The following is a 12,413-nucleotide window of genomic DNA, read 5'->3' on the forward strand; positions in this document are numbered from 1 at the left end:
ACAATTTAAGACACATATTGCACATCTATACAAAAATTTTTCTTTAAATTCTTATTGTTTAAATTTTTCAAAGCTTTTTAAACTCCCCATTAAAAACTAAGACTCAAATACCTTAGTCCAGGCTGATACAGGGCCAGAATCATCAATACCACCGACTCTCGCCTCCAACAATGCATTCCTTTAGAAAATCTTCTGAAAGACTTGCCAGTGACTATCATGCAGTTAACTTTTTTTTAATAAGCAGAAAATATTTAATGATTAAACAGTACAATATAGCTAATCATGATACCACATGTCTGCAATTTCAGTACTAAGATTCTGAGGCCAGCCTAGACTACATAGCAACACTTTCCGACTCTCGCCTCCAACAATGCATTCCTTTAGAAAATCTTCTGAAAGACTTGCCAGTGACTATCATGCAGTTAACTTTTTTTTAATAAGCAGAAAATATTTAATGATTAAACAGTACAATATAGCTAATCATGATACCACATGTCTGCAATTTCAGTACTAAGATTCTGAGGCCAGCCTAGACTACATAGCAACACTTTGTCTCAAAACAAACAGAAAAGTTAATATAGTAACAATATAAACCAGTACCACAATTATTATTAAGTTTAACTACAATAGTTAACAGTATCGCTGTACTTTCAGATGACAGGACACATAGCAGGTTTGTTCACAGAGCATCACCACAGACAGGTGGGTGGTGCAATATGCTGCAATGTGATGATATCAGTATGGAATTGAAAATTTTCAACTTCATTATAGTCTCACAAAACCACCAATGCATATTGGGGTAGGTCATTAACTGAAATACTAATATGTAATGCACAGCTATAAGCTGTCAATGGAGTAATGGGTTTCTGAGTGTACATATTTATCAGAAGTCATAGAATGCTATTTATTGGTTTGTTTGTTTATTGACACAGTTTCACTATATAGCCAGGGTAATCCTGAACTCTTGGGCTTCAGTAATCTTCCTGTCCATGCCTCCTCAGTGATGAGACATGTGCTCACTACCATACTAGACTCAGCTGCGTACTTTAAGTGGATACAATTCTACCTTAATATAGTTGATTAAAAGTAATAAACTAAACAGCATGCCTGAATCAATCATTAGATCATAGATCCAATCTTCATCCTAAATGCCTTACTGTTCGTTAAGGCTAGAACGCGAAGACCATTGTGCAAATTCTTCAGTTAGGCTTGTTACTTAGTGTATACGGTTCAAAACAACTCACTGGAGACTTAAGGAACAGAATTGAAAAGAAAGAAGGGCAAAGAACAAATGGTTCTCTCTGACAGTATGAATCCCAATAAAAGCACCATGTTTCTGGAATGATTATTTCTTGATTGTGGCAGAAGCATCCTTTCTGATCCACTCTGCTAAGGAGTTTTAAGAGTAGTCCTTGGGAATGGGTATAGTGGTACACATTTTTAATCCTGGTACTAGGGAGGTAGAGGCAGTCTGAATTCCATCAGTGTAAACCACCTGTGTCCTGGTGCATCAGGAAAGGAGCTGCCAAACATTGTCCTGCTTTCCTGACCCCACCTCACTGTCCATATTCTGTCTCCAGCTACCTCCATCCTTGTCTCTCTCCCTCGCTTTCTCTGGCTGTTCCAATTTTTCTATTGCTCCCTCCTTAAAGAGAGTTGTACTGTAGAGCTGAGTTCCATATCATGATCTTTCACACTCATCTAATTTTAAACTGAATTAAATGGTTTCATGTGAATACTTAAAATGCTACAAATGTAAAAATGGTAAGGAAGTCAGTCACCAGCCGCAACCTAATTTTCCTTCCTGGAAACAATATTTCATAGTGTACCAAAACCCAGCAGAGGGCATCCTTCCATTTCAGATGTATAAATTGTACAGGAGAAATTCTCCTTAGTGTAAAGAATATGATGTATTTCACTGACAGTTTTGTATCTGGATTCAGACAAAGGTCAATTGGATTTGGAGGAGAATTTGTTACATACACTGTTCTAGCCCTTTTGCCATTTTGAATGGAAGGATTAGACATCATTCTCCCTTTATGAGAAAAATAAAGGAGAAAATACCTGATTCTTGATTCATTCCAGGCGTAGATTATCAACTTCAAATTACAGAAGCAGCAGAATTGCACCTGTGTGCTTCTTTCCTGTCCTAGACTACTGACTATGCAAATAAAGAGATGAGGGAGAAAGGCAATTGAGAGTCAGGATCCTGACCTCATTGTCTGTATCAAACATCCTTGGCCCCTCTAACTGAAAGACAAATGACCCAGTAAGTATCAGAACCCAATACATTGTCTCAGACATACGCAGAGATTAAATAGTTTGGATTTTGGATGGCAACATAAGAGGTCACAAGAACCACAGGAAGTGGAGCTAATCTTGTACCTGTCGATGCTAGAAGTTTCCCATCAATTTTAATTGTACAGTTTCCTGAAATGGACATTACAAATGAGAAATATTTTATACTGTCGGAATTTTTAGGTCTATAGGTGTCTTCTGTTGTTTGATTGGTTGTTGTTGTTGTTGTTGTTGTTGTGTGTTTTAACATAGGGATTCATGAATCTCAGACTGGTTCCAGACTCACTGTGGCACCAAGGACCTTGAACTTCTGAAACCCTGCTTTCATGACCCAAGTGCAAGTGATAGAATTACATGAATGCACCACCACATCCCATTTATGCAATGTTGGGATCAAACTCATAGGCTCTGTGCATACTAGGCAAGCACTCTACCAACTAAGCTACCTCCTCAGCCCCAGTCCGGAAACCTAAGTTAGGTTTTCTCTAGTATAGCTGAGGCTATCAGATCATCTCTCTATGGAGGAACTTGGAGACGGAGGGAAAGAATATGAGGAAGCAAAGCCATGTCATACACACACCAATACACACATATGGTTATTGTTGCATCTACTTTGTTGCAAGCTGTGTTCTAGATGCTAAGAGAAAACAGCAATCAAAAGTTTCTCAAGGTGATCTTCCAGAAAACAAGGCTTTGGAATGTCAGACAGAGCTAACTTTGAGCACTGACCATGCCCTTTGGTTAGCTATGTCACTTAGAGCAAAAACATTAATATACTGTTGAAAAATGAGAAATCCTCAGTATTTCCTGAAAACCTGCTTCGTTCCTCCCAGTGGAGTCTCAAAATCAGCCTATGAGGTCATTTTTATTATCATCCCAGTGTCACATGATAAATACCAAAGTAGGAACGTGAAAAACATCTGCCTGAGCCCATCATTTACTTCTTAACCAATATACCATAGGAGGGCTGGGCTCTGGGGCTATCCTGAGCATCAAGTGTACCATAAGTGTAAGCTGAGAAGGCAGCATAATATTGTTACTATCTGTGTTAAATAGCTTTAGTTGTCAACTTGACACACCTGGGTAGAGGGAGCCTCACTCAGGGAACTGAATCCATTGGACTGGCCTGTGGCCATGTCCGTAGGGTATTTTCTTGATTTTTGAGTGATGTGGGGAGGTCCCATTCCATTGTAGGCAGTGCCACCCTTAGGCAGGTTGTTCTGTATTGTATAAGAAAGCAGGCTGAGCATGGGCCAGGGAATCAAGCCAGTAAGCAGCGTTCCTCCATGGCCTGTGCTCTAACTCCTGCCTCCAGGTTCCTGCCTTGGGCTCCCTCAGTGATGAGCTGTGATCCCGGAGATGTAAGCTAAATAAACCCTTTCCTCTCCAAGTTGGTATTGGTCAGAGTGTTTTGTCACAGCGATTGAGGGCAAACTAGAACACTGTCCCTATTCTTATTTTAACACTATTGTTACTGCTATTGTTAAAGTTTTCTAGGACCTAAGTATATGTTGAAATACACCGAAGGAGAATTAATGCTACAACTCAAAATTCCTCTACCTCAAAATGCAGTGCGTTCCCAGTTCTGGTGAAAATCCAATCTCATGACATCATAGATACATAATCATGGCTACTTGGTATTTACCTTTCCCTAAGATAACAGACAGCCTCTAACAACAGTAGGAATGGTCTGTATAATAGAACACAGAATCCCTGAAAGCAAACAAGAGCCTTTCCTGATATACAGTCTTCTATCTTTCCCTCAATGCTAAAGGTTAAGATCCAATGCTAACCATGACCAAGATCCAAGTATCTTTCCAGGGTTTGAAAGCAAGGTTGTTCTCTCTGATAAGGGATCAAATGGTCAGCTACTTCCTTCAGTGGTTACTATGCCCTGAGCTCTTCACTCTCACCTTCTCCAGAGCTCTCTCCCAGGGTGTCTTACCCAAGCATCATCAATGAAGGTTAATAACAGTAGCAATATTATTCAAAGAGCAAGGAGGAAAGCATGTTTGCTGCTGCTCTGGAAGTTGTGTTTTCTCAGCTTCCTGTAAGCCCGAATCCACGTCACACTTCTCTATTACCAAAGCCAAGAATAATTTTGAGGAATAAGCAGATAAAATTTGGGCTCCAAATACCATTTCCTACTAATCTCATTTAAGACTGTTATTTTAGGTTCATTAGATAGGAAACTGGGTGTTTGACTATGTGAAAGAGACTTTACAAATGTACATCTTATAAATATTCCATTTTTCTTGTCTGCACTAAAAAAATAGTATATCTCACATCATTCTTTAAAATGCAAAATTCAAAGTTAACTGAGCATTTCAGAAATGTATTTCTATTTCAAAAGGCAATTTCACACTGACTGTGTTTCACTTTATTTTTGCCGAGATGAGCACATTGTTTAGGATAGAAATAAAACTTAATCCCTTTGGGTTTTACTCCAAAAATAGCAAATTCCCTGGTAGTTAAGTTCCAAGTCACCTTGTCTTACAGGTGTGTGTATTTCTGTCATCTCCGGGTGGGGTGTATCGCAAAGGCAGTTCACCTCCACAGTGTACTCACCCCAAGATAATGGCCATCGATGAACACGACAGGGAGAGAAGGCACTTCGGAAACTCGTCTGCATCTCTCATCCAACTCTTTTCCATATTCACCATTAAGAGCTATGTTTTTCTCTTCAAATTTTACTCGATGGTTTTGGAAGATCTTTCTAACAAGTTCACATCTCTCAAAGGTTGTCCTTACCACGCGAAGACAGGTGGTGTAAATCACCACACGGTCAAATTCGAGGTCAGGTGAAGGCTGCTGAAGGGAAAGCATTGCAGCGTGTAAATACATCTGCTTTCATTTAGATGCTACTATGTTTAGACAAGTTTTGAACCAACAACTTTGGCAGAAGTCTTTTTTTTTCTTTTTTTTTTCTTTTTTTTTTTTGTCTTTTTGAGACAGGGTCTCCCTATAACCTCATTGGCCTGGAACTTGCTATGTAGACCAGGCTGGCCTCAAGCTCACAGTGATCTGCCTGCCTCTGCCTCCTAAGTGCTGGGATTAAATGTAGTGTGTCACCATGCCCAGCTTTGGCAGATGTCTTATACATTAAAAACATTCATAAAAGTTGAATGAATACTTTATCAATTCAGAGACATGTTTTTAAGACTAAGGAAAAGTTGTAGGAAAATGGATGGAACTGGAAGATCATTATGTTAAGCAAAGTAAGTCAGACACAACAAATACTGTATCTTTTTCCTCATCTGCAGAATCTAGATTTAAACTGATACATACACCATATATATTTATTTATTTATATATGGAAAAAGAGATGAGAGATGGTAAAGATGGAGTATATGTGACATGAAAGCAAAAACAACCATTCAGGGATGAAGGAGACTTGAAATAAGGAGTAGGTGGGGAGAGGTTAGTGTGTAAGTATAACAAATGAGAATAGTGTGTAATGGGACAGGCAAGATAGCTCAGTGTGCACTTGCCACCAAGCCTGATGACCACAGTTCAATCCCAGGGATCCCCATAGTGGAAAGAGAGAACCAACCCCTGCAAGTTATCTGTTGACCTTCACACACATGCTTTTCATACACACACACAAAATAGATGAATAAATGTTTAAAAGAAATAATATGTATGTATGAAAAGCCATACTTGGTGTGGTAACTTAAATTCACTGGGGAGAAAGCTGATTTTTTGGTAATGAGCTATTGCCACAGAATATCAAATATCAAAATATCGAAAATTCTTCCACATATCCACTTGCTAAATTTTATAGACTCTTGATCCATCACTTCCCAGGACTAATAAGACCTGAATCCGGATTGTTCTAAAGCTGAAGCAGGGCAGTATCTATGGAAGTGCTCTGTGAGTGACAGGGCTCAACATGCAGTAGGAAGGCTCTGCCTCAGGAGTAAGGATGGGCTGGTAGACAGTGGGACTATACAGAAGCCGGCGTCAGCAGGCAGCCAGGAACTGAACTGAACTAAGCCAGGAACTGAAAATGAGAAAAGAAATCAGAAACACTGAAGTTGAGGCCAGCAATACCCAAAATCAAGATGACAATTGCTCTAAATGGGATTTCTGCTAAATCAGATGCCAATGACTTTTCACCTGGGAAACCTTGCCCACCAGTGCTAGAGTGCACCAAAGGGCCATGTCCTGTAGTCCTGACACCAACAGGAAAGCTCTTCTTTATCAGTCAGTGTCTTACTTGAAAGAGACTGTACTGTGAGACCAACGGATACAGGAGTCTCCACCTGTGTTATGTTTTGAATCTCAAATATTCCCTCAAAACCACATGCTAACAGCCTTCTCCAAAGCTTGTGGTGCTGCTGGGAACTGATGGACCTTTAGTGGGTAGGGCCCAGTGGAAGGAAGCTGGATGTGCTCTTGAAGTGAATGCAAGGATGTTCCCCCTCTCTCTTTCTCTGGCTGTCCTCCATCTCCTTCTCTCTCTCTTCTCTCTCTTCTTCTCCCTCCGTTTCCCTCTCCCTCTCCCTCTCCTTTTTCTTCTTTCCCTCACCTTCTTGCTTCTTCTTTTCTATTCTTTTTTCTTCTCTCTCCCTCTCTCTTTTCCTTTCCCTCTCTCCTTCTTTTTTGTCTTCCAAGTGACAAGGCAGTTTCCTCTGCAACACACTCCCTTGCATGATGCCTTCGCAGGCCCAGAGCAATGGGACATGGTAACCATGAACTAAAACCTCTGAAGCCATGAGTCAAAAAATGTTTCCTCCTGTTAACTTGATTATCTTAAACATTTTATCACTGTGATGAAAAACTAAGTAACAGAAGACTATATTTGTCAAAACAACCACAAAGCTCTCCAAACTCTTATGAAGTTAAAACTTCCATTGGAAACCATTCCAGGCAACTAAATACTAAAACCAGCCAACTAAATTTTATGACTTTGTAATCAAAAGAAATCAGACCAGTCTTCCAAGATACACATGAAGAGGTAATACTAAAGAAACCCAAGGACATAAAGATGTCAATACATGTGTCACTCCCTCATAGAGAGAGGAAATATTTGTTTCCTGATGATAAATTTTGATCAAGACATAGCATTAACCTCCTAATTCCAGTTGATGTTCCTGTACTTGCATGTGTGTGGGGCCATTCATTGGAGCATGGAAAACCTACCGGGGCCCACATCCTAAGATAAGAATGAGTCACTTGAAACTGAGAGAGGTTCATGCTATGAAGAGGGAAATGGGAGGATTTAAAGAGGGAGAAATTGATCATATTTCATTGTATACATATATGGCATCAAAATAAAGAAAAAAATTTAAAGATATAAGGACTTCTTTCTCTAACAGACTGTAAAACTTAAGTTGAAAACCCAGATGCCTAGATGAACCAAACAGTGTTCATAGATGTGAAGGTGGGTGGAGGAACAGCAATAAGGACATTCAGGGATTGTGACATCTCAAAGTTGCATGACATCTGGGAGCTGTTGGCCTGTAGGTATGTGCTAGTGTTGTTAGATATAATTGTTTTATATGTAAGATTTAAATTTGAATTTTTATGGGAAGTTATCTGATTTGTAAATGGTCAGATCTAATTAAAAGTGTTTTACTGGACAATATGTAGACTAATATATCTAAAAGCTAAATATGGAATTTGTTAAATTTCTGCCACTATAACAAACATCTGAGATAATCAACTTATCAAGGGAAAAGACCTATTTTAGTTCACAGTTTAAGAAGTCTCAGTCCAGGATTGATGGGTCCAATTGCTGTGGGTCTATGATGAGACAATATACTATGGTGGGGTTCTACAATGGAGCAAAACTACTTACTTCACACCCATGAGACAAAAGTGAAAAGGGGACCATGACCCCATACCATAATGACCTTTGAGAACAAACTTCAGTGCTCTCAAGGCTGTTCTCTAGCCCCCAACTTTACCACTACTTCCCAACAGCGCCACGCTAGAACAAAGCTTTTAACACATGGGCCTCAAGGGGACATTCTAGATTCAAACTGTATTGTGGCATGGATCACTACTACAAGAGTAGAGAAAGCATTGTTTTGAAAATCATATATTCTTAGTAGGTGTCCCAGGCTATCTGTGTGTGCTTGGGATGTAAATAAATTATTAAGTCTCAGTTTTCCTATGTGTTAAATGCAATAATAACTACAAAAGCAACTACAAACGGTTTAAATAATAGCACAGTGTTCTAAGTAAATCAGAGAAAAAACGTTGTACTTCCCTATGGAATTTTTAAGATTAAAAACAAATATATTAGTGGAAAAATGAGGGTAACTAATAACAATAAGGTGGATTATTGCTATCTTATGGAGAAGCAGGTAGATGCTCTGAGTCACATCAGCTCTTGATAGTCACAATCGGGAAATGGGGGGCGAGGAAAGAGCCACTGTCAGTGTTGCAGCCTCTGGAGGATGGTCAAAGCGCTCCTTTTCCTGATCATTGTAGGGTGGTTCTATCTCTTCCTTTATAAATTAGTTTTCCTCATTAGTCTCATCTAATTGCTTTGATAGTACTTCTAGTACTGTGCTAAGTAGAAAAGACAAGCATAGACAACTTTGCCAGGCCCCAGATCTTTTTGTAAAAAATTATTTATTTTTATTTTATGGGTATGAGTGCTTTACCTGTTTGCATGTAGGTGTGCCTGTGCCATTCTTTCAGTGGCCACACAGGCCAGAAGAAGTTGTTGGATCTTCTAGAACTGGAGTTGCAGACAGCTGTTAGCTGTCATGTGGGTGCTGGGAACCAAACCTGGGTCCTCTGCAAGATCAGACAATGCTCTTAATCACTGAGTCCTCTCTCCAGCCCCCATGTACCAGATCTTATTAAAGGTAAAATATTAGGCTTTTCCTCATTGATTATGATGTTAGCTGTGAATTTTTCAAGTGTGGCCTTTACTACGATGAAGTTATTTCCTTCTATATTATATTTTTCTTGAGAAGTTTTACCATGAAAGGATGCTGAACTGGATGAACATTAGAAAGAAGAATTCTATTATAATCACCTACTCTTCTCGACAGAGAACTTGAGTTTATATCCCTTTAAATAACTGTTAGTCATTCATTCCGTCATTCAAATAACTCATTTACCAAACATAGTGCTGTGAAAAAGGTATATATTGTAACATGCAATCAATATAATTCCTTATCAACATGGAGCTTAGCATTTAAAATAATAAAAACCAAATGTATACATGAATAAATGTAGAATTCTAACTTGCTAGGTACCATGAGGGAAGCACATAAGTAATTAGATCATTTTGCTGGTGAGCATTCTCTTCTTGATTTAGAAGTCAGGGGAACATTTTCTGGCATTTGTGCTGATCGGGGAAGGATAAGAAGGAGTTGGGTAGAGAGGAGGAAGTGATACATGCAAACACAAAGATACTGAGGGGGGAGGAACATGGGATGGTTAAAAGTCCTCAAAGGTCCTTTCTTAAAGCATAAAAAGGAAAAGTTTGTTGTAACTAAATTAGTCTAGATAGGTTTGCAGGGTTTGTATCATATATTTTGTTTACAAAAACTTTATTGAGAATTTCATACATGCATATATGGTGTTTTGGTCAAATCCATGCCCACACCCTCTCCTCCAACATTCCTCCTTCTGAATAAGTAACCCTAAAATCTTTTAAGGATTAGTTACAAGCTCCCAAATATTTTTGACAATTTTTGGCCTTGGAACAGAGTATGTTGCTAACAGGCCCAAGGACACTTTGACTTTTAGCCAAGAAACTGGCTACATTTCTTTGGGGTCTTTTTACCCTAACTGCCTAGCCAGTTCCTACCTCTTATTCTTATCATGCCATCCTCTGAAGGGGTTACCCAAATTGCCAATAAGGAATAGGGACACCACTTTAATGATCAAGGGCCGTTAACCTAAGACGAATAGGAAATTCATATAGGATAACAAAAGTTTCATGGAATCAGGTTTACATTTCAAAAAGATGAATGGATAAGGGTCAGCATACAGACTTACAGCAGATGTGAACCACACATCGTTAAGTAGCACTGGTGGTAGCATTGTGTAAACAAATGGGTTCCCAGAGTTATGCAGTCCACACTCTGAGCATTTGTATTCAGTCCCACTAACAACTAACTCCCTTGGCCTGAAAATGGAGAGTGAACTTGGGATAAATTGGGGGTAGGAAGCATGATTATGATTAGGGTAGGTTATTCAATGAAATGTCCTTGAAAAGGACCTTATTGCACATTTTTTGAGCATAGGTTAGAAGTAGGTCAGCCTAGAGGCAGGGGTAGGTTGGATGACTTTTGGAGATTTTTTTCTAATTTTATACTATGAACTTTAAATGATCATTTGTCAGAAAATTATCTAATTTGCTTCATAATCTTTCAACATATATGTGAAAGCATCTGGCCAGGGATCTAAAAATATCTTCCCAGTAGCCCACTGTCCCTCTTCTCCCTCCCTGAGAGTTGCCATGGGAATAGCATGAGAAAGGATGGAAGGGATGGAAGCCTCTGGGACAGCATGGATGAGACTCTAGTGTGCACCTGCTGGTTCTCAGACAGACTCAGAGAATGGTTAGGCGGGCCTCTCCTCCTCTGTGTGGACCACAAAGATGGGTCTTAGGGATGCCTGAGAGCATCACCACAGACTGCAGCATATACAAAGGGAGGGAAATTGCTATGACTGAGACTGAGGAGAATCAAACAGCCCACTATATACCCTGTTCACATTTTCCCCTGCAGTAGCCACTGAGAAATATTAAATGTCCATGTCACCATTCGTATTGAAGCAGTCTAAGCCTTCACAATCACTAGAACAGCTCCTGGAATTAGTCCTCACGTGTCCCCCTTAGAGGATAAGTCCAGGCTCAGTTTCTCAGTCTGGAGCAAGTCCAGTGGGCTGATCCACTGCAGCTTCTTTATACTGTCTTCCTAACCTTTCCCAACTGTATCCCCTAAGCCTCAAAGAGCCTAGAAGCCTCCAGCTAACTCTAGGAATCCTAGTCTTAAGCAATTGTTTTTAAATTTAAACCTTTTTTGAATTTCAAAGGCAGATGAATTACTACTAAATTTTAATTTATTTACTTCTCGCTGTAATTTACATGGTGCTACTGTCTATGTTTATAGTTCTAAATTGTAGACACAGAGCATATCCTGATAAAGTGACAGAGTTAAGTGGACTTAACCAGTCAGCCTAGGAGTCCAGATGTGCAAAGTCTGTTGAGTTCCCAAGCACCCTACTGGCTTCAGCTTGACTCTGGAACTTCACTGTTGTGTCCTTCCCTCCTCCCTACTAATTAACACTGTGCGGTAGACAGAGCACATTGCCCTCAAGATAGACTGTGACTTAAAGAGCTTTGCCTCCTTAATAAATCACGTACTGCCTTTAGCACTGTTATATCACACCAGGGGCATTTTAATTGTGTGTGTGAGGAGGATATTGTTAATCTTAAAAGACTCCTTTGAGATAGGTAAAGTAGAGAGATCTTTCTTCTCCCTCCTGAAGGCAAACAGGCAGAGTGATTGGTTCAGGGTTATATAGCATGTCAGAAGGCAAACCAACACCAGACCCAGACCCAGATTTCTTGATGACCTGACAACATGCCAGAGTAGATTTTAAGCAGCACGCAGTCCAGGGACCATGGCCATGGCCTCTGCAAGCAACAGAACATTCTTAATGCTTTCCCTCTCCATGAGACTATAAAATCCTGTAATTCTGCATGCATAATAAGATGCATCTTAACATTACATTTAAATGAATAATTAAACTCACGCCAACTTTGATTCCAAATCATTTCAATTCTCGTTCTTGCAGACGACATGATTTGAAAGCCCAGTGTCTACACCACCTTCCTCTCTTAGCTTACTTCCTGAATCTGTTTCAGTCTAATAATTCTCCTTATTCTGTTTCAAGGAGATGATGATTTGCCACCCTGCATTTCCCTTCCAATTCTTTGACCACAAAACTGTTGTGTAAGTGATGGTGAAAGTGTAGAATCCTGAGGGAAACTCATGTCCTTCCAAAAGGTACAAACTTAGTTTAACTATATCAGTGCTGTTATCTGCTTACAGCATATTCAGTTCAGTTCTGAGAACTACACAGGAGGCTTTTTTTTATTCCAAAGAGAGGTAATATTTAACACATTTTTCCAGAAA

General features: G+C 39.5%; 1 protein-coding gene across 1 annotated transcript in view; it reads right to left on the reverse strand.

Moving 5' to 3' along the window:
- Positions 1 to 12,413, reverse strand: part of Grxcr1 (glutaredoxin and cysteine rich domain containing 1) — a 132,500-nt gene that overhangs the window by 61,696 nt on the left and 58,391 nt on the right. Inside the window, exon 2 of the mRNA XM_008827207.1 lies at positions 4,867 to 5,109. Within this exon, the coding sequence (XP_008825429.1) occupies positions 4,867 to 5,109 (243 nt within the window). The remainder of the gene's footprint in view (positions 1 to 4,866; positions 5,110 to 12,413) is intronic.

This window comes from Nannospalax galili, unplaced genomic scaffold, assembly GCF_000622305.1.
Source record: "Nannospalax galili isolate Female #2095 unplaced genomic scaffold, S.galili_v1.0 scaffold772, whole genome shotgun sequence".
NCBI lineage: Eukaryota > Metazoa > Chordata > Mammalia > Rodentia > Spalacidae > Nannospalax > Nannospalax galili.